Source organism: Apteryx rowi, unplaced genomic scaffold, assembly GCF_003343035.1.
Source record: "Apteryx rowi isolate R43461 unplaced genomic scaffold, aptRow1 scaffold_8, whole genome shotgun sequence".
NCBI lineage: Eukaryota > Metazoa > Chordata > Aves > Apterygiformes > Apterygidae > Apteryx > Apteryx rowi.
The window spans coordinates 2120719-2148359 of NW_020451093.1; the positions used below are offsets into that span (position 1 = coordinate 2120719).

The following is a 27641-nucleotide window of genomic DNA, read 5'->3' on the forward strand; positions in this document are numbered from 1 at the left end:
GAAATATCACATAAATACAGAGATACTTTTGTGGTAGAATTGCACTTAGACTAAAGCCTCTGGGTGGATTTTCAAGTATTTAGCTTCAATCAGTAAAGCTTTAAATGGTTTTGAAACCAGTTACTTAAAAGACTGCTGGTCCCCATGCGTTATTACCACAGCTCAGCAGAAGGTATTGAGTTGGAGTAATAAACTGGAGAGATTTGAATGGGATCCTGATTTCTAGAAGCTATATGTTTGCTTGGACTTCTGCCCAAGGCCAGATCTTGCAAAGACCTGTTTTTCACCTTTTGTTCTGGCTTCTGCAGAAAAGCAGAAATAATCTGTTTCTCTTTTGTGCTGAATAACTTCCAGGATTGCTTTCCAAAGCGCTGGATGGGCTCCTGAGCCTGTATTTTTGAAAGCTGACAGTATTACAGACAGTAATAAAGAATAACATAGCTTCAGTTCACAAGTGTACTTAACATAACATAGTTATTTCCAATTTCCTGCTAATAGACCTTCATGCTTTTTGCTGCTGTGTTGGTAACGCAGCCTGTAAAAGTAGCTCTGCTCCTTTCGATCCTTCTGAGTTCACTGTAATTGAGAGTTTTTGTCAATACAGGAAGAAATGGAGCTCACTATAAGGGAGACAGAGTAACAATATAGAGATAGTGTCTTTGGGGCAAAACTGTTCCTTCCCTCCTCCCCAAGAGTGCTGTGTCCCAGCTTCTACTGAGTGCTTCTCAGAAATAAATACAGCATAATTTTGTTCATTGTTTTGACTAATTGTCAAAAGCCGTTATTGTTTCACAGCCACCAGGATGCTCGAGTATCGTTATTAGCTCCGTTTGCTTAGCACTGTGCCTGATGCACTGGATGAGGCAGAAAACAGAGATTCAGAGCTTGCTTTGAAGAGTTTGCAGTTGGAGGCAGGCAGAAGAGAGAAGGGAGCACGAGCTCGGAACAGGAGCAAGGATGAATGGAGCTGACGTGTTATTCAGAGACCGCGGGGTGCATTAACCAAGAGTGTGGCCCTCCAGGGCATTTTGAAGGTGAAGAGGATGGGGGCCAGATGTACTAGCGCAGACGTCATCCTACAGGATAATGAAACCGCAGGATTTAAGGGAGTTGTCCGGAGTTCCCCTCTGGGTGCCTGGGCTCCGGATCAGCACGGAGGGCAGCGTCGAGAGAGTGCCCTGCCACCGGGCCTGCCTGAGCCTCCCTGTGACCTGCCAAATCCACTCCCTGTCCTGTTTGGTGCCTGCTCCAACAGTTGAGGCAGCGCTGCAAAGCGGCAGCACAGGGTGGGAGCCACAGGGTGGGACTGCTTAAATTGGCACTGCCATCAAGGGAGCACCCGGGGAACGGCGGCCGGAGCAGCCGCAGGATCCCCCTTGCAAACTCGGAGCTGCTGGAGGAGGCAGGCTGGGCTGATCCGACAGGCGTGCTGCCTTTGCGAGAGGCGCTCAAGCGGAGCACTCGGTAACCCGGCCGAAAACCGTGTTGCCTGGGCTCTGCGGGCTCAGCAACGTGCCTTGGCTCACGCCAGGAAGGGCATGGGGGCAGCGCGTCCGGCCAAGAGCGGGGAGAGCCAGCGGGAAGGGCAGGACACCTCCTTCCCCAGCAGCAAGCTGTTAAACGGGCTCAGCCCCTCTCGCCCTGGAATCGAGGTTGTGGGTAAAACAAACGTAAACCCAGTCTCTGGTGAAGCTTCATCTTTGGCTTTACATAAAATCTTTATTTTATCCTTACAGCATACAGTGTGGGGCAGGATAGATTGGAGTGAAGTTACCAGATGCAGGTTGCCTTCAGTGGTGGTAGCAAACCCAGGCAGAGAGACACAGCGAAGCCCAGCCCTGCGTGCGGGCGCCTGCGAGGGCGACGCGCCCCGGGACGGTCTTAACGGCACCAGCTGCGGAGGGAGGCCTCCCACCGAGCCGCAGACCCGAAACGGGAGGCTGCTGTTACCTTGTGCCCGATTTGGGGGAAGAATTTCAAAAGAAATATAAAAAGCTGAAGCCCCCAGCATACTAATAGCACGCTAGTAACATACGACCGTATTAATCCAGTACTGCAGTCCTGGACTAATAATTGGCCGTCATCTGTTATTTGATATCTGTTAAATGGATGCAATGTGCCTTTGAAATTAAAATCTTTTTAAAGGTTAGCGGTGGAGTAATTTTTGAATACAGATAGATTTCTTCCCCCAGGCAGTATTTTAAATATTGATTTATAAAAGGATGTAGTAAGCAGGGCACCTAACTCCGGCTAGCAAAGCAACCTTTTGGAAACAACCCCATTAAAAAAATACCTCTGACCATCTATTGTTAACCTGTCTCTGTAGGTGCTGTTAAAAAGTACTCTAGCATAAATACCGTCATAAATTACTCACGTTTCTTTTTTCAGATCCGAAATTGTTCTTTCTTGTTACAGAATGTGCTAACCCTAATAAATCAGTGCCACCTATTAATGAAAATGTGTATGATTAAAGAATTAATTCATTTGCCTTGTGACTTCATGAAAAGTCAGTTTATTATCTCTCCAAATTTTTCTTCGCAGTTTACGCCTGAAGCACTTTTGCTCTATGACATTCATATTTCCATTATCTGTATGTATGTATCATACTACTTGGGTTAATCAAAATGCTCTTATACTGAGAAAGCAACTCAACAAAGTAGTAGTTCACATTTTGTCCTTATATGAAAGTGTTTATTTGAACAATACTCATATCCATAAAACATTGTGGGTTAATAGGATTTAACTGTGAACTTCTGCTGTGCACTGTCAAAAGTATGACAAATTACGTAGGGTATTAAATGTATGGTTGGACCTGGGAGTACAAAAACTTCCTTTGGCAGAGAAAATCTAAACAGGGAAAATAATAATAATAATAATGAGAATTGGTAAATGATTTTGGGTCTCAGCTTCATTAAAACTTCAAGTACTTCAGTCTTTTTTTGCTTTAGGTGACATTTTGGGACCTATAAGATAGAAATATTGGTTTTGTCAGAAGAAAGGAAACCATGCTGGACTGGGCCTAAATCTTTTTGTTAGCTTTTGAGGAGAGTGGCAGAATACGAAAGTACTGGTGGAGTATGACGGGATGTTAAATAAAGCCACCGATTCAAATTTTATGTTCAGTTTTTCTCATTTTAAATGTCAAGACAGTAAGAACTTGTGTTTGAATAGTTTTCGCTAGCAGGTGTGTTTAGATACTGTTCCTTCCTTCCTTCCTTCCGCCGCGTGTGATGCTTGACTAGTCCTGTTTCTCTCCCGTGTAGAGCGCGCCCTTTCACTAGCAGCTCAGCCCAAAAGAGCAGACAAGCTCCTTTTGAATCCCCATCGCTTTATATAGATCCTGGGTCTGTCAGGAGCGCGGCTCGCTCGGGAGCGCTCCGGTCCCCTGGTCCTTTCCCCGTGGCTGCTGCGGCGGCCGCTGGCGATGTACCTGGCCTCTGGGAGCCTTCTCCTACCAAAGCCGCCTCGTGGCGTTTGTGCTGTTACGAAAATAGTCCTTGTAGCAGTGAATTAGTGAACCAGGGTGTCTCTGAGGAAACCGAAGTGGGGTTGGATATTGGTGGGTAATGAGAGTTTCTAGAGTTGCTAATTATGTATCAAGAAAAGCTGTAAGTGGGGAAGAAGCTTCTCTGGGAATAAAGATGATACCAGATTTGAACTAGTGATTAAAGCTGATAATTCCTCCCTGCTAAAAATATAATAAAGAATTATTGTGCTTAAGTTATTTTAATGCAAGCAAGATGAGTTGCAGAACGAGCGTTTGGGTTGATGATAACCACTGTTATTTTACTAACAGGAAAAATTGCCAGCAAGGGACTGGATGCATTGTAACAGAATCTGTTCTGTCCCTGCAGGATTTCTGTCACGGGCAGGTGATGTGGCCCCCATTAAGTGCCCTTCAAGTAAAAACCGCTGAACCTGGAAAATCCTGTAAACAAGTTTGTCAGGAAAGCCAGCTCATCTGCGAGCCTTCCTTCTTCCAGCATCTTAACAAGGACAAAGCTCTGCTTAAGTAAGCGCTTAAAAGCGTGAACGTGGTGTTTGGTCGCTTTGTTACACTGGTTTTTGCCACGCGCGAGGTTTCGCGTGCGAATCCCGCGAGCAGGACGGTGCGGGGGGGAGTGCTGCCTGCGCTGGCAGCGGCGAGCCGCCAGCTCCGCTCAGCTCAGCTCAGCTCCACTCAGCTCCGCTCTCCGTCCCGTGCAGCGGGGGGCGGCAGGCTGCTGCCGTGCAGAGCGCGCCGCTCCACTTAGCGCGTGTCTGCGCAGCGAGGGGTGCAGCGCCGAGACAGCTACAGAGCCAAAAATTGCATCTGTTCCCTCCCGCTGCGCCTCCTGCGCGGTGCCCTTCGACGGGGCGTCGCTTGCGCTTAGCAAGGTGCCTGGGCCGCAGGATCGGAGCTGCCAGGACTCTGACTGTGCTTGGATGGACGTGGGAAGCAGGAGGCGCTTTGCTGCCTTGGCTGTTCCGTAGCTTTCACCCTGCCTTTCCAAGCACCGGTGAACTTTTCACATTAATCCTAAATGTGTTTGGTAGTGTGCTTGAGCAACTGCATCAAAACCCAAATTTGCTTTGTTACAATAAAGATAATTCTATATACATTGCATGATTTGTATCAGTTGTTCACCTAATTGTAAATATACTGCTTATAAAGTGTTGCTTATCTTTTATCATTTATTCAGCTCTCTCTTTGGCTGCAATTCATTGGAAACATCCGTATTCATTGGCAATTCGCAATTAGTTTCTGCAGACCTTTTGTCTAAGTAGTGTCCTAGATACAGATTCCTAAAACCTTTTGGATTGGATGTTTTAGTACCAATTTATAATGTTTCCAGTAGTTGGAAGCATTTTTTTCTTTTTATTTTCCCGTATTAATCCTTAGCAAACAGAATAAAGCTAAAAAGGCTGTGCTGCCTTCTGCAGAGAGAACCTGCACAGGTAAAAAGAGACGAGACGAGTATTCTGAGAAAGTGCAGAGTTCTGAATGTACCTGATTTAGCATGTGATATAGCATTTTATTGCACTTTTAGTGAGGAAGATAAAAACTGTACTGAACTCCTATAAGCTCCACTTAAATCATGTGCTTTGCTTTTTAGGCATAATATTGAATGTCATACCGTCGAGTCTGCAAATGATATTGTGGTCCCCTCATTTGACGGAAGAAGGAAGCACTGTGTTTTCCAAGGTGACCTCTTACTGTTCAGCTGTGCCGGATCCCACCCAACCCACAGAAGGATCTGCCCCTGCAGAGACTATATTAAAGGACAGGTTGCGCTTTGTAAAGACTGCCTATAGCAGCAGCAGAGCTCCTTCCGAGCTGGGGACAAAATGTAAGTAGTTTGGAGAGAAGCTACTTATTACTTCCTGCACTTTTGTCCAGGTTTCTTGCTGCAGGCAGAGCTATCATTGCTGGGCAGAATTATCTACTAAGAGGGAAGGGATTCGTAATGAACGGCTAACTGATTTTTTTTTTCCTATGAGAACATTTGCAGTGTAGCTCTTCAAATCCCTTCATCTGTTCGAGAAGAAAAATGAGTTTCGTATTCTGCGGCGATTTGAAGATGACTGCACAGAGTAGTTTGTAGAGAATTCCCAGCCCCATCACACTTCTTTTGTTGTTTGGGTGAAGCGAGTGTTTTCTATTTTATTTTTTTAATGAGTTAGAACATCCCCCATCATGGTTAGCTAAAGGATCTCAACTTCATTCCAGTAGCAAATTGAAAAAAGTGTGCTTGAGGGAGGGGACTACAGGGAGGGAGGACTAAAACTCAGTATAGGTGCACTGTTTTGGGTACTGCTTTAGCTTGAACGGCTGTAAAGCGGTTTACTTCACAAGAGCTTGGACTCATAAGATAGCTCTAAATCTCCTACTGGGTTATCTGGGCCCAGTTCCGTTCTTTACTTTTTCTTTTCTTTCTTTTTTTCTTTTAATTTTGTACACAACAAGTATTGTCTGCACCACAGCTGCTGTACCAGAGCAGTCTCAGTAGAGCATCACGAACGAGCAAACAGGCAGTTGCCAGTGTTTGACACATCTTGGTAACTTGGCAGCTGACTCGGGCTGTGGCACTTTTCGCTATGGAAAAGCTACAGAAACATACTGCCATTTTCAGAATGGCCTTGTCACAGTTTCCTGGACCCATTTCGAGAGAAATCCGTGGGATTTGCCCATGCTTCTGTTGTAGTCTGTCTGCTAGAAATACTGCGTGAAGCAAAGAGTATTCAGCATCATTGGAGCAATATTATCGTTAGAGCCTCAGTTTGCTGCGCCTTCCAGTAGTTAAAGTGTTGCTGAATGACATAGAAAGGTTAAACTAAGCTAACTACGATTACTGTGTGATAGAAATGTAAAACGTCTTCATGACTAGCTAGGTTTTTAGAGAGAAATCTGTTCTGAAGAACAGTTAAGACAAACAACTGCAAAGAGAAGTATTGATGAGCCATAGGGGTTCTTTGGTGGTTCTGTGTTTCGGGAAGGGGCGGTGGGTTTTGGCAGGCCTGCCAGCTGCTTGTTTGGAAAAAAACAATTCAAGAGTTTGGAACTCAAAACAACTTCTGCTTAGAACAGCAAGTTAAATCTTCTGAAATGCCTTCTCTTTTTATAGGGGTAATTTGGGGGGGTTTCGGTGGGAGGAGGCATGCTTGACAGCAGCATTTGCAGTCAGGAAACGATATGCTGAAATTGGTGAGAAAGAAATCTGCGGTGTATTTTGAAAGCAGAAAATTTGTATGTACTGTGGTCAAACCGGAAGAAAACTCAGATTGGCATGAAGGGGTTTTTTCATGACAATTAAAAAAAGTTACTAGGTATTTTGACTAATGGAAAACATAGAAACTTTAAGTTTTCTTTTCTTGGATATATCTGATTGGTTCTTGTTTTTCTCATACCCAACATTCATTATCTGTGTGGGGTATTGAGCATCTCTTGACCTACCAAAAACCAAACAAGCGAAATGCTATTGAATTCTGGATAAATTCTCAAGACAAGGTAACAGAAAAGTAAAAATTTAAAGTTTCAGTTTAAAAGCAATGAATTTGCGTTTTCAAGTTTGCTTGATTCCTGCCTCCCCGTTCCTGATGGTGTTATACTGTTACACCCCCGAGCAGTACTGTGAACTGCAGACACTTAATCTTGACAGGTTTTTCAGTATCCAGAAAGAATATATAGGAACACTGAACAGCAGGGTTGTTGCCAGTGACTAGGTTGTGACGAGAATAAAATCTGCTGTATTTTAAGAGTAATTTTCCAAAAATGGAGCAGGTGGGTCATTTAATGGGAAGGTAACTTCTTGTATGGAAAGAAAACAGACACAGGCTAGTACGAAGCCCTTCCTGTTAGCATAGCTGGGCATTTTCTCCAGTCAGCACAAATGCAGTTTGTAATAGTTTTGATATCCAGGAGGAGCTGGAGGAGGAGGATTGGAAATGGATGTGAGCAGGCACAACAATTCTATTTTTTTATTTATTTAAAATGTTCCCCACCTACCTATGCATATTTGTGCAACTGGAAAATCCCATGTTTTAAAGAAAGTATTTCCACTTCTGCCTGGTGTTGGAAGTAAAGGCAACGACAGAATTTATCTTTGACAATTCAGCCTGAGGCTCTTCAGGCAGGAATTTAATAATTTAGAATGAGCTGTTACAGAATTGCATTGGCAACAAAGATTTGTATGTGTGCACTTAAAGAATGCAAAACACGTAGTTTTTGCTGTAGTGTAATCCTTTGCTGTAAATAGCTATCTGCTTGTTTCCTACCACTGCTCTGTGGACCACCTGGCGTACTGCGTTTTATTTTGCCTCTAAAACTTTGAAGATGGGAGGGGGTTGATATTTGTTATTTTAACGTTTTACGGTCTAGCGCTTTGCTCAATAGTAGGTCTGCCTTTACGGCAGCAGGGAGAGTCTATTATAAGCTCTGGTTTTTTCATGCTGTAGCACTGTTTCTTTCTAGTCTACTGAACTGAATTACTGCATACTGGCAAAAATGAAACAGCAAACACCAACTCCGCTTGCATTTCGGCCAGGGACAGAGCGTGTAAATTGGCTTCCGAATCAGCTGGGTCTGATCCTGTTTCAACTGAAATCTATAGGAAATGAGTCATTAACCTTAAAGAAAAAGGATCAAACCCCGTGACTTCATAGTCCTGTATTATTAATTTTAAACTTAGTAGCTGAGCTCTCCTTGCAGAAGGAATAGTACTTTTTATGAAATATAGCTTCAGCCTAAATTTCTGTAAAAGGAAAATACCATGTGAGAACTGCAAGTGGGTAAATAAACATCGTAAACATTGCTCCCCAAATCCGAGCGAGCATCCCACCCCCCATCCCAAAGTAGTGTTTGCTCATGCTTTTATAAACGAGGGAATCCTCCCGCAGATAGGCATTCCGGCAGATCTCTGTGGGACTATTTAAAAGTTTGAATGATTTACTAAAATGTGTATTATATCCACGTTTCAGGATAGAGATTAGCCTTCTGTCCGAGTTCCGTAACTATTTTCCTTCCTAATTAAAGCATAATCACGTAGTCCAAATATTGCACTTAAACAAGGATATTAGAGATGGGACTGTGTTACTGTATGTTTTTTCAGTCTAACAGTATAGCTTGCAGCTTCCTTACTCAGAATCCAGGTTTTTGCAAGACTTGCATTTGAATACATTGATCAGTGATTACGGGGAAAAATGGCAAAAGTTGAGTGTAAAAACATTTTACAAGCTTTTAAACATATCTCTCATATCAAGACATTCTTTGTTTTAAAATTTTGTATTTTTGTATGTGACCTAGTTTTTTCAAAAGTCTTGTTCCTACGAGATTAGAAAACTTGAGAGAAACATTTACATATTTATTAAAACTAACATAAAAGGCTTGCCTTTGAAAGGTAAAGTTGGTAAATACACACTGTTTAAAAATGCCAATAAAAACCTCATTTATTTCATATATGCAAGTTGATTTGCACATGTATAAATAGAGTTGCTTTTTGCATTTTTTGCTTAGTTCCTTTGTTTCTTTTTGTAATTTATAGTTGCAGTTGTGTGTTTGCTTGTTAATATCAGATTATGTTTCTCCTACAAATATTTAATGTTTATGTGCCTTTTCGCTTTCTTTTGGTGTGTCGGATGGGTGTTTGGAATATGAACACTGTCTGAACAAGTATAATGGAACACTAATTCCAGGTAAAATAACACCTCACGGCTATATAACGATTAACGGGGTAAATTCTGAATGTTTTAAAATAGTGGGGAAATCTGTTCTCAAAATATAAGGTGAGAAATAAGAAGATAAAAGATACTGTAACATTAATGACTCTTGCAAAAGGTCATTTCTGTAAAATGCCCTTTACTGAGTATCTGTAATTTAACGCAAGGGCTGCAGCTGGGATGGAGCGTGGGTTTAACGGCCAGAGCAAAGCAGGCTAAACCCGCTCCACCCCCAGGGAGACGTAGCCAGATCTTGGGCGATCACCAGGGGAATGGAAGATACGCATTCACTTTGGTGAGATGCTCCGTTTTTCAGCCAGACCTCTGTGCATGGAAGTGCACGGGGTGATCGCTAGGAGGATACAGTCCTTTCCTGATGTCCGAATTTACGACTCGCAGTGGAGAGGGAAATCAGGATATTCAGCATATTGCAGGTTTTTCTTTTTAACGATACTACTTTTCTGCAAGAAAGATGCTCTGCTTACTGCCCGTTGCTCCGGGTTCAGTGGGAGCTCGCAGAGCGGTGGTGTGGACGGAGCCAGGAGCCGCCGTGGTGCCCGCGGAGCTCCCCCCCACCACCACTCGCCTCGGGTTTGGAAGTTGCTTACTGACGAGCTTTCAGAGTTGCTGCAAGCTGCTGTTGACTGCAGCTGCAAAGCAGGTTGTTAGGCGATGTCGTCTTTCCTCGCATAATCACGCTGGTTTGCTATATCCTTTAAAATCCTACTCAGCGTCCTTAGTTTATCCTAGATATTAAAGACATGCCCTCCCCTTCAAAAACGACTGGCTTCTCTAAATTAGAAAGATGACTTACAAGCTTGCAGCACTCTTTCTTTTAACATAAACAAAAGCCAAATTGCTTTCTCAGGTACATATTTTGCTCATAGTGCATTTCAGGACCAGATTTTGCTCCTAGTAAAATAAATTAAATGGGATGAATCAGGCTGGGAACAATCTCATCCAAGTCTAATTAACTTCATGACTCCCACTGGCTTCAGTGATAGTAGAACTCCTGCATTAATTTTCGTTGAAATTAAAAAAGCAGCTCTCCCTTTTTAATAAACACAAAGCACTGTATCTTACAGGATGGAGACCAAACACTTGCAGGTTATATTGAGCACATATCAGCGATCAGGTTTGCTTGCTGCTATAGCATATGTCATCACCCACTGAACTGATGCAACTTCCTATAAAAGTGTCAGTTGAAATCTTGATTAAATATGTCTGTTTTGTACTTTTTTTTATTGAATAGAGTATTAGTTATTACTTTCCAGTTTCACATTTCCTTTCTTTTTTTTAAGGGGTGCTAACTTTTCTGGCATGGCCGTTTCTTTGTGATGTTTGCCCTACCGCTGCTATGCCGTCAACTCTTGTGATCTATTTTCATTTGTAGTTCTCCGTGGCCCTGTCGTTTTAGGGACCACTGTAAAGTCAAGGAGAAAAATGCACTGACAGATGTATGCTTTCATTCAGGCTAAAGGCCAGGGACAGATACAGTTTCATTTAGACATGCTTTAATAATATTGCTGTAAATGTAACATGGAAACATTGTTTTATGGGCAGTGACTTAAATCTTGTCTTCATATTTTTAAGCAGCATATAGTTTTTTAAGTTAGTTTGTAATTTCTGAATATTATATATAAACAGAATGTGTGAAGAGCAAGCTCCATGTATCAAGTGTGAAATGTTTACTATAGGAATGTGTTGAAAATGCCAGCGGCTGAACCCCAGGATGCCTCCAGTTTGAGGCACCGTTCTTGTTCTTGCTTCCGGAGCAAAAGAACCTGACAAACTGCAACCATTGCCAATGCGGCTTTTAAAAAATGGCTTGCTCTTAGGTTTAATCCTTTATATATTCATACAGTTAAAAACGGTCTATGTTTTAATTCAATAGGCCTCTCTCAACAGCATGAAGCCACCTGTTTGTTAAATGGATAAACAAAGGCAGGTCCTCAAAGTTTGGATAATGAGTAATAAAACTCCACCTCCCACACAGAGACACTGCTTTCAAGAAAACTCAGCTGCAGTAAAATCACAGCCTTCTCTGCTGTCTGCTGGGGAGATCAGTAATGTCTTGCACTGAACTCTGTGCCATTTTATTAAGGCGGGTTATTTGTGGGAGTAGGGTTTGTCCCATTGCCTCAGCGCTTGCAGGACTGAAGCGCTGTGGACCTGCTGTCTACGTGTTTCTCACCAACGACAACGCGCTGCTGGGTCTCTCTAACAGGCAAATGCACCTGCACCACGCTGCCGTCCTTGTAAGAACACAGGGCCTAAGCCAGCGCTGATCCACTCGTGCCCAGTCTCACCGTAAGGCGGAGTCCTGCAGGAGCCAGCCCAACCCTTGGCTTGCGGAGAGCGGTGAAAAGCCCCCTCGCATTCGCTGGAGCCCGTGGCCGGTGCGTGCAGGACTTCCTGCCTCTGATTCCAGCAGTTTTAAATATTTTGAAATATCAAATAGGTACAAAATAAATCAAGCTAACTTGTTGTCTGAAGACAGTTAACTTTAATAGGGTTGTACCCGTAACTAATTCGTTACATTCATTAACAAGTCTCTTACAATGCAATGACAGTGAAGACCGTTTTTAAGGAGTCACAATTCATTTGGTTTTCCCAAAGGAATACAGCAGAGGAGGAAATGGCAGTTTTTACCACAGGAAAAAGAGTAATTTTTATAAGGACAGAAAAGTTACCCTGAAGATTCTAAGAGAACTAGAAGAATAAAAATAGGGGAATCTTCATGAGGCCAGTTTGAGCTAGAGAATTTTTGTCTCGCGAAGCTTGCTTGGCTGACCATGGAGGGGAGGTGCGGTCTTCCAGAGGGCAATTTAGTTTAGGCTTCTGGTCTGAACCCTTCCCTAGAGGAGCCTCTCCCTCCACAGGCAAGAGGGATCAAACTCTGTGAATACTCCCTGTAACACTCTAAATTGGGCAGGGGGAAATTGCTGCTTTTTGCAGATTAAAATTTGAAGTCAACAGGAGGTTTTATATGTACATGAGAACTTCAGGGTCAGGCTTGTACTATGTGTGTTTGGTTAGAAATCTCTCCTGAGGTTTGATTCTTTGTTTTAGTTAAATGGTTGTGTTCCACTATATTAAGTTCAAGCAGTTTGATTCAGAAAGAACAGAACACAGTGGTTCATAGACTGTCAAGTTACTGGGGTTCAACAGAATGGGGTTGATTATTTTTTGTTTTTTTAGAAAAGTAAATGTCTGTACTTTAATGGCATAGAACAATGCTTTGTTTTCACTGTTGTAGAAAAAACTAGGGAGAACTTTATTTTTCAATAAACTTTTTTCTTGTGTGATTTGGATTTATGATTGCTTTGTGCTTAAATGGGAAGTCCCTGAGCTGCCATTTATCAAAACTTGTATTAGTGCAGCTTGCGCAACTGCCGAATTGCAGAACATTTCTGTCACCAGCGCCTCTCCTTAGAGGTGAGTAATCCATGGCACAGACAGTCCCATCGACCCACATCTTGGCCATAAGGAAAACAGGCAAGTGGTTTTTTTGTTTTATTTTGTTTCATTTTGTTTTTTAATGCAGGTGGGTTATGCTGACTTAATGGTAGAAAATCTAGCTGTTTTAATCCCTGCAAAACAAGATAAAAACACAAATGGGAAAATATCAAGCTTCATTTTAGGGGGGCAGTTTTGCCACAGCAATAGTTAGGAATTCTTGGATTCTTGACACACAAGACATTGGAGTTGCACAATGAGACACTGATATACAAGACTTTCCGCACAATACACCGTGTATTCCAAAATAAAACTACGTCATGTTAAAATAGGAGCTTTAAGGATTGCTATGTTTTAAGATCCAAGCTTAAATGCAAAGAGCTTGAATGTTTATGAAATATCCTCATGTGGAACAAGAGATCAAGCATGAAACTCTGGCCTACACGGCTGCATCGCTTCGCTTGGCGGCGGCGCCGTGGCCTGGCTGGAGTTCCTGCAGCCGGCAGCAGTGACCCGGGACGTGCCAGGAGCATCTTTGCCAAGGTCACGTAGGAGAGAGTAATTTGTGTCTTAAGGGGGTTGGAGCGTGAATTCAGTGCACTCAATAGGTGCCACATTAAATCACCTTGGAGGATTTAAGCAGATGTATCTAAAAAACAGTACTATAAATGTCTACAAAGTGAAATTTCTTATACTAAACTTGCAGTTTGTTGCAGCTGCACCCATTCCTCTGAGAGGCTATTTCTGTCCATTTTGTTTTTTCTCATCCCCGTTGAAGTTGAGGAATAAGCCCTTCGTTGTCAGCTTCCACTATGAATGCTGACAGGTTTGGTGGAGGCGTCCAAAAGCAACAGAGCCATCTACGTGGCAGCATTATTGTGTGTTAAAATGGGTAGTTAAAACAAAGGCCCTTTTTTATCTGTTATAAAAATGTCCACCTGTAACATATTTGCTGTATCCTTTTTAATGCTACACGGGAGAGAAGCAACTGGTCATTTTGTAGCAGCCAACACCTTTTTCCAAGTTTGTACATGTTTTTTATTTTTAATTTGGTTGTACATGAGTGAGTAATGGAAAATCAGAGTATTACAGAAATCGGTAAATACCGACTTGGGATTCTTCTTTTCCATTCTAATTAATGACACACAACACTAGTAAGCAATAGCATAAATAAACTAAAAGTGTCCAACTGAAATAGGAATTTAAAAGGCCTGCAAGTCAGGAGAGGGACTGTCATTTGGTTTTGGATATCCACTTGCACGCTGTATTCACTAGCTCCAGGAGCGCAGTGTGTCATGGCTACATATGATGGGGTTTTGCTGCAGTGTTCTGCCTGTGCTACTCAAAGAGCTTTTTATTTTTATTAGTGAAGCAAAGTATGTGAATATTCCTCACCAGTCACCCCTTTTATGGACCTTTCTTTGGCATGCTTCACCTCAGATTAAAATGGGTGAAAAACTAGTTAGCTCAGTGTTGCCATTCAATATACCAGAATTGTGAAGTGTTTTCTAGCATCAGAATGGATTACTAGAGGACACTGCTCATTCATTCAGTTATTTTTGGAAATGTTTTCTTTCCTGTTTTGTCCCCCTAACCATTGTGCAGCTTTGACATTAAAAGGAGGATTCAGTGAAATGGTGAGCAGCTGAAGTCAGATGTGGGCTGTGCTGCAGTCACCTAATGGAAGAAAAATGTACAGGAACTGGAACTTGAAATAAAAAAATACACACAGCATGCAGCTGTATTGGAAAGAAAATCATTGGGGGAGCTTAAATACTTAGTACTTCAACTCTCACACACACACAGACTAGCTTCAGTCGAACTCCACCTGGGAGGAAGTCCACAGACGATACCTCTGTTGTTGCAGCTCCTCTGGGCCGCTCTTGCCAGCCTTGCCTCCAACTGACGGCGTCCTCTTCCCTGCGCAACAGATGGAGCATCCCAGTTTGCTACTTGATGACGCCTGCTGTTTAGGGTGATCTCTGCCTGGACTTGCATAATTTATTATTTTACTAATTATGAGTATTGCATTTTACTTAAATTCTATTAATAAATCTTGATTGCCAAAAAATCAGATACTGTTTGCACTGAACAGGCTCCAGACTGAAAGTCTCACTTGTATGTCCCGCTTTGTCTTGCGGACCCTCGACTTAGAGGTCTAGAATCTCCAGACTTGTTGCAGGTCCTCAGAGACGTGCTGGCCTCTGCCTCATGCACATCTGTGACAAGGGAACTTTCAAAGCAAAAATTGGTGGACAAAAGCTGCAACAGTAACACCATCTCTAAAGAAAATGTAGCCAGGGATGAGCCTTTGGGGTTTCAGCAAGTAACAGCTGTTGCTTGCACAGTAAGTAATCAGCACAGCCTATCTCTGAAGTAAAAGCCAGAACTAAGTCACCCTATAGATGGGAGGATTCAGTGTGAGTGGCCCATGGCCAAGCTGCAGACCTTGATTCTGGTTGCTGTCCATGTTCATCAGGCCCCCTAAAAGAAAGGTGGGTATTTCCTGTCACTTGACCAATGCAGACAAGTGTCACATTTACTCTCTTGCTTGCTGTGTGGTGAGGGGAAGGGTGACAATCCTGTAAGGTCTTGGCTTTTAAAGACTCAAGTTCAGAAAAATACTGGTGTTGGTGGCAACAGTGTTAGCTGACAAAATGGGATGTTTTCTAGTTACCTGCAAAACAAATTTAGAAAAGTAGCAGCCTTTATGCAAGGTTTTATATAGAACATCATACTTTCAGGCTCCCTACATTTGCTTGCCTTTGTCGGTGCCCACTTCTGGGCTTGCCGGACACATGCTTTTCTTGTCTGGTGTGCTCCCGGTGGGCGGGCTGGAGGCTGCCGGAGGAGCACCTCTGCTGACCAGAGTGAGTAAGTGGTAGCAGCAAATGGGTGAAATTCAAGAACTGTTAAGTGCTTCCTCAAATACTGATCTGGTGGCTGAAAGGAAAAATAAAACATCCACCTCCCAAACGTGGGAGGGAAATATCCCTTGGTTGTCTGCTATTTAATTATGCTCTCCAGTTGCGTAACCTCCTGGCCCCACATGCCAGGCCGCAGGAATGTGTTTGCGTGCCACTCCTGCTTAGTTACTGCTACTCAATAAACACAGCAACAGGCTCCGTGATGTGTTTTGTCACAGCACCACTTGGTGGCAGTGGATGTAACACAGAAAGACTCGCAGCACAGTTTTCAGACTAATGTTAAGAAATAAAAGGTGCTGTGAGCAGACCAAAACACTCCCACCCTCACAAGCTCGGGGGGGGGGGGCAGCTATGCAAATCTGTGCACCCCAAGGATAATCTCTGCTCAGATAGCTTCAGCTCTTACCTCTGTTGGTGCACATGCGACTGCCTGTTTAATGTGCCATCCTCAGAGACTTCAAAAGAAAATGGGTGGTGAAGACATTTCTTGAGCTGCACTTTGACTGTCTAGAAAAAATGCATTGCCAAAATGGGAGCAAACACACACTCCTGCTTTGTGTATTATTAAGGCTGAGTATTCATCTGGTGACTTAGCAGCTCCACATGCTGGCCTGCAAAAAAGGCTGCCGGAAATGTGTGTGCTTTGCCCTAGGCAGCTGGGATTGCAGTAATTGAAAAGGAATTATTAGGGGTGAGGGCACACTGGGTGCTGCATTCCTAGATGTGCGTTGTGTACCTGGAACTGAATTTGCCCACCTCTGAGGAACTTCTCGTCCGGGGCTTTGCCTCTCGGTATACTGCATGAGCAGCTATCTTTGTTCCTATTGCAATGTACTGTAGTAAGTCTCCCTGAAGTCAGCTGGTTTCATTGACATGTATTTGCTCTCATTTCTGAATATCATTTCCTGGTCTTTTTCCTCTTCAGTAGCATAAGAGTCTCAGTTGTTTTCCTGCATTTACCTGCTAATATCCAAAGTGCTTAGAAGCACCTGTGGCAACCGAAAAGCTTCTGGAATTGGTATAAATTAATCTTATAGGTAAAGTGATTGACTTGTTTAAAACACACCTCCTTCTTCAAGGTTACACAGCTCAAGTCTGTATTTACAAGCATCCATTAAGAGGAGCATTCTAGAGTTCCAGAAAGAAGGGTGAAACTTTATTCAATCAATTTTTAACTTTATGCACGAGAACGTCTGTGTAGTCCTATGCTCCTATTTACACCAAGCAGTAACAAGGTCTAATTAACAGAATTATTTGCCATTTGAGCTGGGCATTGTTTCAGATGTCCTACAAACTTTCAATGGTGTATGACTTCTGTATTGTGAAGGTTACATCAGGAGTTAAGTATCCTGCCACAACCAATTTTACCTTCTCAATTCCCTTCTGAAGCAGCTGGTACTGGCCACTGCTAGAAATGGGCTGCTGGAGTCGATGGCCAAGAGGAGCAGCACTTTCAGTAGTTCCCAAGTGCTGTTCTTAGGATTAGCAATGGGACTGGAGGAATAATAAAGCCCCTAGAGAGGCAGAAAAGGGTAAACAGTACTAATAAAAATAACAAAATGAAATGCAGAATATTATAGCTATTTTCAGTCTCTGGTTCTATTCACTACAAAATACTGATGCTTAAGATGCTTGACAAGAGCTAGTTAAGCAGCAGGGGAAATATCCGTTTCACAGATCTCTTTATGGAACTATGAGTTAAAGCAGCATCATAATGGGAAAATACCACGACTACGCAAAAGTGTAACAAATTAGGAACTTGTGCACTGAAGAAAGGTTTTTGGGGTGATGTTTTTGTTTTAGGTTTTAGTTAGAAGTCTGCCTGTGATGACTACAGTGACCACTTTACAGCCTTTCTGGAGTCTTTGCTGAATTCATTACGTTATAAGGTATCATCTCCTTCATCTTGTCAAAAGTGTTGTGCTTCTTTTCATCCTATCCCTGAGTGACATGATGATCTCTAACACTATCTAGTGACAGCAAGCATCAGAGTACTGACAGTAATAATATTACAAAGTTACAATATGTTAAAAAGTTATTACAAGTTTATGCAAACTTAATTGAGCTAAAATATGTGTAAACTAACTATAGCAGCAGAATAAAATTCTTTTTTCACTGAAGAAACTTCTATTCTGTTTCAAGAGGAAGCAAGTAAAACTTTGCCAAACATTGTGCACCTCATAGGCACTGTCAGTGAAACCTCTGGGTAGTCTCTTCCTACATGTTTCATTTGGAGCTTGATTTTAATAATGATCTTGAGGATCTGGCTGAGAAATTAAGTGACATGATGGGAAATACGATTTTAGATAACAGAAGGCATCAGTAATCAGTTAGTGCCCCCACTTTACATCAGTCTGAACAGTCTGATTGTACATCTACTCTAGTTTGTCATCTATTGTAGTATAGCTAGAAATGGACATTTCTAGCTACTAGACTACTTACTTACCATGGTAATATTTCAAATTCTACAATCGACTGTCTGCTATTTTTCATCCACTTGTGATAAACTGAAGCAACAATACTGGCTCTTTGTTGTGAAAGCCAACCTGGAATATATAAAATACAGAGGGAATGGCAATGGCCAGAGAATCTAGTTTAATAGGCTGCTATACAGGAAGACTTTGTTCTATGATACATTCTGGAAATAGTTTTCAAACATTACTTACAGGTACTGTATAAAATAGATACCAGTTTTATTGATTATACATCATGATTCTTTGATAATTTAACCTGCTACTAAGTAATACATAAGATGTGTGATGGAAGGTGAGCAACATTTTACAGAACAATCTAAACCTAATAAATAGATCTATATCTCACCACCAGGTTGAGCCACTGCTGTGCCATCATCAGATTACAGAGCAACCACAAAGTCACACATGCTGATACATCTGTGTATAGTATAACAGAAGATGAGAATCTCATTTCTCAAGCAGCTCCTCTTCCTTGCCTGTCTTTTTGGCTTTGGTCTGTACAGTAGTACTGTGTGTGCTTGTTTGGTCCATGCAAAGCAATGAACAGTGTCTTGCAAGGAAAAAAATAGGATTTAAATTAAAGAGGTATGGTTTCAGTTAATTTAGGATTTAAATGAAGTATCTCTCTGATCCCAGAAAGGTCTGTAAGTGCTCTTTCTGTAGGTCTGTTCAAATGGGGGAGAGAAGTAGCTACTTCAGTGCTTTAAGCAACACCACTCTTGGTGTCCATACTCTATATAGGATACTCTTAGCCAAAGAGATTAGCAAGGACTGTACTTCTGTTACAGCATGTGTTTAAAAAAATATAGGCCAGGGGGAAAAAAAATGATCTGGAACTTGCACTTCTTTACCCACACGCTTATCACATCATTAAGAACACTTTCACTCTGGAGCATACAACATGGCTGCTGGCTTAAAACTGCAAACTGCATGTTTTCTATTGTCACAGGAATCAATAGCATACTTGAAAAAAAATGCTGTTGTTTTGCTGAATTGCAAGCAGTGTGCACATATGCCAGTTTTACAGAGAGATCTCCCACTAAAACAGACTTTAACAAAACCGGACCACGGGAAACAAACTGCATATTTAGTAAAATACCATTGGCATCACTTGCCAAAACGTACGATGCTGTAGTTTTACAGTCCTTACAGAGACGAGGCTGCGATCTTCACTCAAACATTTCATAGTGGCGTGTTTGCCTTACACGGGGTATCATATCAATAAGCAACCTGCAGAGGAAAGCACAAGAGCGTTTAGGCAGAGGCGCAAAAGAAAGCCATAAAATTGGGTGGTTTGAACCCATATGCAGTAATAGCCTTATCATCTTGTTTTCTCCTGATCAGAATTAATTTCACCCCACAACTAATTCTGTCCAAAATGAAGTCTAAAACAAACTCTGTGCAGATGGTGCCTCCTTTAGAAAGTTTTGATACACAGCTGCATCTGAGGAATTGCTATGCACTGCAAGAGTCACTCTGGGTTGGAGAAGACCTGTAGGGATTTTTGTGGAGAAAAGGGAAGGTTTAGGCAACCTGTTTCACCCAAGGCTGCTTTAAAAAGGCATCCAATAATAGAGGAGACTTGCAGTACTTTCACCAACTGTAAAATCAGGTGAGCTGCCAAAACAGAACTTTGTTTTATCCTTCATTATTACGAAGACTGTAGGAAGATTTCTGTGTGAGTGTGTTAGCACCTTCTCCAGCAGAGTGTGATGGTTGTGTCTTGGTGACACAATGGCTGAGCTTGCTGCCTGGCCATCCCGAACAGCAAAACAGAATGATGGTAGGTACGTAGAATGAGTTTCAGAGGCTGTACAAAAGTTTCTGATGCTGCTTGGTATATTTAAATAATTGCTTTTGTACTGATTCACCTCTACAGTTTTCCAGAATAGCTAGTTTTGCAATGGAAATAATAGTGATTATAATGATTTTGCAAGAATGGTATTCCCTATTAAAATGTTAATTTAATTTTCCAAATTCCAAAAGGAATTGTAAGCTTAAAAAAAAGAACCCACAGCTTCCAGATGATAACCTACTACAGACTGGCCAAGGTGTAGTTCTCAATATTCATGATTCCAATTAAATAGGATGCTACATCTCTCCCTTTGTTTTCTTATGGCAGAAAGGGGGATAAAATGAAGACCCTTAGATTCCAGGCAGCTGAGTGAAATCTTGGCAGCAATGAAGTGTGTGGCAGAACTTCATTTGATTTTATTCTATTCCTGATGTTATGAGTTAAGAAGTCATCTTACTACTACCTTAAAATTCAGTAGGAACAATGTTATTTGACATACAGCTGGCTAACCTTCAGTCCAGAAGTTGCCATATGGTAGGATTAGGGGAGAATTCACTGTCAAGTTGTTAAAACTTAGGCAGCTTATCTTTAACCTACAGTTTCTGTGAAAAAGACAGTGCTTAAAAATTTGACATAAAACCAGCATGGAGCGATTCTACATAAGATTTGTAGTTACTTTTTAAGTATTTCAAAGCCAAAAATCTTTTACCTATTCTTAGCATATTTCCAAATTCAGTCTCCTAAAAAGTCTCCTAAAAATTATTCCAATTTCTTTTTAAGTTCTGGCTGCTTTCCAGCTAAGGTGATACAGACAGTCTTCTATCCTTTTCCACACACTGTGCTTCAATATTGGCAGCAGATTTTATTGGAGCCATAAAAGAGCTATGGCTTATTATATTAAAAAACAGCCCATCTGCTGTATATTTTGAAAATATCTATTAGCAGAAGATATGATAAAAACAAATACAGAAAAGCTACAGGAACGATCTCTATTCTACTGTGATGCTCTGCTTCTACTAATGAATTATTGTTCTTTTTTGTTGTTGTTGTTGTTGTTGTTCCAAAAGATCTAATAATTTCTTACCATTTCCCCATCATTGAAATTAGCCACTTGTCATCTCTTTTGATAGTACAATAAATCTACAGGATTCTTAAACAGGTTTAAGTACACATTACTGTCAATAACTAATGTAAGATCTTGGTGCAGTAAGATCTTGGTGCAGTAGTGAACTTCCAAAAGTGTGCGAGTATTCAGTGTGAATATGGTATGTGTGTGTGTGTGTGTGTGTGTGTGTGTGTATACACACACACACAGATGGATGCCTTCCAGTTAAAAGTTGCACCGATCCCATTAACAAATGAGACAAATAACACTGTTGCTCCTGAATGAAATGCACAAATATGTTTGTATTTTGCTGACAGAGAAAAAAAACAGGAAAATACTCACTTAATTCCATAGGCAAATATTGTAAGTCCAATTAATACTCCTATACTGCCATCCAGATACCAGACAGAAGAATTGTGTTTAAAAACTTCTGCACTAAGAAGGATGGAAAAGCCCATTATTCCACCTACAAGAGAGTTGAAACCTAGAAGGGAAAAAAAATGAAAGGAAGAACCAAATCTCAAGGAATTTGCCTGAATCATCCCAGCTAGGAAGAGGTAATCTTTAGGGAGGAAAGCCATTATTATACCAGTGCCACCAGAGAGGACACAAAATCTTTGTGCGACGTTACACAGTGGAGCCTCTGCGACGTTGCGCTGCCCCTAACAAGAGGCAGTGCAATGCCTTCACATGTGGTCAGCCACAGCTGATCTTTGCTCTTTGCAATGCTTCATTTGAACAAATCAGACTTAGACTATTTGGTGTCTGACCTGTGTTTTGTAAGAAAGACCTCTCTCGCTTGTCATTTCCAATGTGAATAAGTTTATATTCATTTCCCTCTACTGTGTGTCCTGATCCGGTTGATCACAATTATTCCAAATCCCAGTTCTAGCTCCTGTTTGCTGTGATGGTTTCAACTGGCTTTCATTTCTCAAAGCTGATTTTTCCAAACAGCAATATTCCTTCAAAACACTGGACCTGCTCTGTGTTGACTCTGACAGTCAAGCATTTGTCCTTCCTCTAGATGATCAGTGTGAACAAAAGATCTTTGAGCTGTATAACAGGGCTGCAGCCACCCAGATGCTGTGTAGGGCTGCTGTAGCTCAGCTGTTTTCCAAACATCCTCTTCATAATACAGGGACTATTTCAGTACCTACAAATATCCCTGATTAGAACTTAAAAGATGACTTAGGTCATCATCATCATGGTACCTGAAGTCTCTCATTTTCTGTGAAAAGGAGCAGACTCCAATATACCTTTTCCATGAAAAGGAAAATGACTTTTTTTGCACAGTAACTTTTCAGAGATCTTCTCTTGAAGGTTTCCCCCTTCCCCCCCACCCTTTCATATATTTATTTACATATGTTTGGCACTATAGCTTAGCGCTGCATATACTGCTGAATGTGTTAGGGAAAGACATATGTGATACTGCTATATTGCTAGGATTATTTTCCATTTATTCCTTAGAGACATCACAGGAGCTTTGTAGCTATTGTTCACAAGTTTTAAAAACATTCTTTTAAATCCCTCTCTTCTTTTTCTTCCTCTCCAACACTGACCCTTCAAAATCCTCCCAGAGCTTTCAGAGTAATTAACGTCTTTTTTCCTTCACCTCTTGGATTATTTTTCTTTTTTTTGACTGCCAACAACCACATACATGACACTTATTCCTCAATGGCTCCTTTGATCCAGACCGCTCACATCCAGGCTTTATCTAAACCTTGTTAAGTCTTTCTGAATGATGCAGCTAAAATTTGACCTTTCCTAGGCATCCAAATAGCTGAAATACTTGTCCAATCCATCATTATTTTGATCATGGCTACAGTAGCATCCTCATCTCTCTGGTCTCAACAAATACAATTTTAACCTCCTGCTATTGATTGTTTCTAGCTCCCCCTTTTGATCACACGAGCTGACTCCCTCCCTCCCACAAGTCCTCTTTCTCCTCCGCATCAATATCAACCTCTTGTTTGAAGGCTTTCCAAGCCTGCGCCTTTTGCTGTTGACCAAAATGCTGACACTGGGTCCAAGCTGGCCTCAGTGATACTCTCCTTCCTTAGCTGTTTGCTAACTTTTTTGACATGTCCCTGTTCTATCCCAAGCTGCTCTTGATGCAGACAAGAAGTTGCCCACAGTCAAAAAATTCTCCAAACATCCTCATTATTCATCAAATTACCTCCATAAAACTCTCCTTGGTTATGAGGCCTACAAAAACTTGATGCTGGCTAAGAACTGCCTTTCATAGCAATCAGTCAGTGACAGCCCACTGAGTCCTTGCTCTCCCATTTGTCAGCCATACATATGGTCGTGGTTGCAGGAGCCGGCTTCATGCATTGCTGCAGCCACGTGCTGTGGGCTGACAGTCTGCAAGAGGCGCTCACCAGTGCTGCTGAAACCAGCACAGCTGCAACGTGACACAGCTTTCCTGGGCACCCCGGAGCGGCCCGTGAACAAAGCCAATTTTACTGTACATTGGGTCTTTTAGCAATGGCCCTGAGGCTTTCCATGTGAGCCAACCACTGAGTTTACAGGTAAGCAGCTGACGAGTATGAGGGGTTTTTTGTAAGCTAGACTTTGTTTTCCTCCTCTTTTCTGACACCAGCTGAGACAATTTGGACCCTTCAGTCAGAATGACAAGAAACTGGCTAACAGAGAAGACAAGAACCTACCTGACTTCCCACCGTCCTGCTGTACCAAAGAGCATAAACAGCCAGAAAAGCTTATTCTTGTTTTTCGGTGACCATTGTGACTCAAGGAAACTTACTCACAGAGGACCAGAGGTTTTTTGTTTGTGTTTCTGCTTGTTCCCGCTTCCAACTCACTTTTTAAAATCAGAATTGTTAAGATTCACCAGATTCCTGTCTGTAGGTATTTAAATGCAAAGGAAATCCTGGCACAGAAGAGCACGTGGTACTTAGCAAGCCTGTGGCAAAATGGGGAATACAAAGGCTTCAGGCTTCCAGCCCTGCAAAGAGTTGTTGTTGTTTTGTACAGTGGTAGCACATCCTGCAATTGGTATCACAGCTCCACTGTGAGTGGAAATAGGCTTTGCCCATGAGGCTTTACATGTAAGTGCTGAATATTGGATTAATTATACCAGCATAGTTAAACCAGTGGAGACACAAAGCACACTGTGACCGCTTTTATTCTGGAAGAATAAGATCCTGATCTTTTTTTTTTTCCTGGGCAATATAGTGCTCATATTACTAATATGCATCTATGGACTATATTAAGTATAAATTTAAATCTCATACCAGTTGTTACTTCCCATGTAAATATGCTCCAGCTTAAGTCAGAATACATAAGCACCATATGCACAAGGAAAGAAATATATTTTCTTGCCATTATTGGCAATGGTTCCAAAAAGTGGCTTATAAAGGAAATTATTTTCTCTTCCTAACTGTCATTCCGTCAAACCTTTCCTTGCTGATGTGGCAGGAAACCACGTAATAGCTGCAGGCATTAATCTAGAGACCACATTCTGTGCGTAAGGCTAGGACAGGAAAAAACAGGTGGCTAAATCTAGGAAGGAGACACAGGTATCTAAAACCTACAGAAAAGTTGGTTGACATTATGTAAGTGTCCTCTGAGATGTTACATAATTCAAGATAGGAAATAGTTCTTTTTATCATCCAAAAGGTCATGAGCTTTTGCTGTACACAAACTGTATCATCAATAACATTTTGCCTTATGAGGATTAATAAATTTAGGCTTTAAAGAGCACTACTGGCAAGCCCTACTGTAAAGCAAAATTATTCTAAAAAATTATCCTTAATCGGGTTGACATGTATGAGAGAGAATTTGCTGTTTTGAAAATAAACCTATTTTTCAGGAAGAAAATTGTATGTTCTTGTTACTCAAAACAGCTTGTTGGTCTACAGCCAGTGACAGCAGGAGGTAAATTAGCAGGAAACAGAAAATGACTAAAAACAGATATGCAAGGGAGTGCTAAATCCATGTCTCAGCTGTTGCTGAATCACATTGTCTCCTCCCGATTGTTAATAAACTAAGTATATATGTAAATATATCTTGTGAAAGAAGTTATTTAACTATACCTGGTAATATCAGCCTCCTACATTTTCTAAAATAGTTCTAAAAGAGAGAAAATAGAGAAAAAAAACAGCCCGAGGTAATTGTATACTCTATTCCCTAATTCTTTTAATCAAAGGATGAGCAATCTCCAGATCAGAAGCAATATAATTAGCACAAGGATGTAATTATAGGGGAAGAGATTTCTGTGTCACGCAGGAGACCAGTTCAGCTAGAGCTATTCAGGAATTTTTCAGCTAATATTTTGTCTGAAAAAGCTGATCTGTTTAAAAAACAAGCTACATTTTTTAAAGGGATGGTTAATGGGTTGTCTGCCTAGAAACTACTCTGAAATGGTCAACCTGTCCCACTTACTTACACTCTGACAGTGAAGGAAGTCAGACTCACTGGTCTGCAGTTTCCAGGATCCTTTCCAGAATCCTTTTTCTAGATAGGAGATTTCTTGATTCAAAATGTCCTAAGATGGCAGAGTCCATAGTAAAGAATAAGATCACTGAACAACATGGTCTGTTGGGAGAGAGTCACAAATGCAGGGAGCCAGTAGCTAGTCATAACACCTGCACTGCTGTTTTAGATTCCTTTTTTACCTATCTTGTATTTAAAATATATATACTCATGAAGCTTAATACATGTTATCAAACCTCATAAAAAAAAATTTAGGTAGGTTTAAAATACTTAAAATTAAGCAATTATATGTATCCCTAGAGTAAGCTGAAAATTGAGTTTCCTTAAAGCAAAATCTTTAGTGAGCAAAGTAATTTATGTACCACAATCTATGAACCATTAACATCCTACTGTGTATGTGTACAGTGCATTTCAAACTGTCCTGTGCTTGCAGCTAAAATCTGGTAGTGATTTGTAGGTTGCTGTGAAGTCTCAGCCATGACTGTGGTTCACTTGTTCACAGAGTAGATCCCTGTGGCTTGTGAGTTACAAGCTTTGGCCTTGCCAGTAAAAGGAACATCTGAACATGCCCTTAAACATACCTTTAGAAACAACAATAATTGTTTCTACACACTTGAACCAACAGAGTAGTAGGAGTGAGGGCTTCTACGGACACAGTGGGGGAGATTCACCCCGCAGCAATCTATGGCAGGGCCAGAGGAGTGTGCGACAACAGGCCAGCAAAGGTTTTGCTTCGCACATGCGATACTATACCAGCGCCACCGAGCGAGTGACAGGAACAGCACTAAAGTGGCAAATTACATCTAGAGCGGATACGTACAAATGCTGTCTGTGACTCCTGCTCAAGACAGGGAGGCATTTTCTGCCACAGACTCGGTACATTTTAACTGTTGGGATGAATTTGTTTACTGAATGTAGGCAATAAGGATAGGTATGATCGAACCAAAGCTGTAAAAGTTGGTGCCATGTCCTTCCTCTGCAGTCTAATCTCTCTGTCAAATACAAACCTAATTTATTATGTGCTCTGTCTTTAACTCCTTCTCTCTTATTGCCTTCTATCTGCCCATTAACTGTCTGACTTCCATCAGACATACTGATTTCAGCCGACGTACTCTGCAAGGTGCTAGTGGTACCACAGCGCATTCTGGGGTTTTCTTTTCCATTTCCCAGTGGCCTTTTTATCTCAACGCTCTCCCACAGTTGCCCTCATTCAGGGGTCACTGGTATCCTTCATGTTTACAGCATTCACTGGGAGACTCTACAATGGAATAACAGGATCATCTTCAGACTCACCATCAGTTATCAGTGCTCTGCTTGTAAGGACCTTTCCCAGCATAAATTTGATCACTGCCAGGACAGTGCAAAGGATTCCACTTAAAACGGAGACACTATACAGAAAATCATCCTGAAAAAAATGAAGTCAGATATTAGTATATCTTATGATTCTGTTCCACATATTAAATGCCAAATAGTACCAGTTATTTTGCAATTACTGGTGCCACTGAAATATGCAACCTGAGAAAAAGACCTCCTGAGTTATCACTTCCACAACAGCATATGTTTATTTTGCTGACATTGCTTTTACAAACATAATTAATGATGGTTTCAAGCAACAAATTTTGAATTGACGCAAACTCTTCAGAATTTGGAGGTTATATATTTGTTGGGCTGACTGCAAACTACCTAATAATCTAATGCAATTAATAGTGAAGTCCCTGACTTCAGTAATGCAGGACAAAGGATTGAGAGCAGAATCCCAGTTACCATGCCTTTGATGATTCTTGGTGAGGGAACTAATAACTTAATAGTGGTTCTGAATCTGCACTTGGTTTGGTTTTGTTTGGTTTTCCTCTTTCCTAAGGTAAAATCCAGTCTAAGCTACATCTGTAAGAATTTCGCTACCGATGTGCAAAACCAAGTTGAGCTCTTAGCAAACAAATTTTCCACGGACTTTCACTTCACAGCTCCAGAAATACCCACATTGCTTCATTTGCCTATATAACAAGGGCTCCCTAGGCTCCCTCCGCAGAGAGCTAAGGGGCTGTGTAGGGCGAGTAAGAGTATCTAATTATTGCTTAACATACCTTCTCTCAAAGGTCCTCTGGAGGCACCTACCACATTCCCCGATGGTTTTGTGTTGGGGCGGCGGGGGGGGGTACGAGGATGCCCTCCTTGGGCTGAAGCACAGACTTCGAAATTAAGTGCCTAAAGGGAGTCTCTGTGCTGTACCC

General features: G+C 41.6%; 2 protein-coding genes across 7 annotated transcripts in view; one reads left to right on the forward strand and one right to left on the reverse strand.

Annotated features, from left to right (window-relative positions):
• MGAT5 (alpha-1,6-mannosylglycoprotein 6-beta-N-acetylglucosaminyltransferase) overlaps positions 1–15105 on the forward strand; it is a 140226-nt gene extending 125121 nt beyond the window's left edge. For 2 of the 5 annotated variants that reach the window (XM_026088927.1, XM_026088926.1), the window contains exons 16-18: positions 3855–4012; positions 5097–5330; positions 11423–12503. In XM_026088927.1, coding sequence (XP_025944712.1) covers positions 3855–4012; positions 5097–5295 — 357 coding nt within the window. In that variant the 3' untranslated portion in view covers positions 5296–5330; positions 11423–12503. Of the gene's footprint in view, positions 1–795; positions 3831–3854; positions 4013–5096; positions 5331–11422; positions 12504–12573 lie in introns of those variants that run through there. The other 3 variants (XM_026088928.1, XR_003257297.1, XM_026088929.1) reach the window with 3 other exon arrangements.
• Positions 15106–16062: 957 nt separating this feature from the next.
• Positions 16063–27641, reverse strand: part of TMEM163 (transmembrane protein 163) — a 115673-nt gene continuing 104094 nt past the window's right edge. Inside the window, exons 6-9 of one of the 2 annotated variants that reach the window (XM_026089119.1) lie at positions 26704–26815; positions 21298–21439; positions 19206–19285; positions 16063–18127 (exon numbers count right to left, since the gene is read on the reverse strand). In XM_026089119.1, the coding sequence (XP_025944904.1) occupies positions 19225–19285; positions 21298–21439; positions 26704–26815 (315 nt within the window). In that variant the 3' untranslated portion in view covers positions 16063–18127; positions 19206–19224. Of the gene's footprint in view, positions 18128–18158; positions 19286–21297; positions 21440–26703; positions 26816–27641 lie in introns of those variants that run through there. The other variant, XM_026089118.1, reaches the window with a different exon arrangement.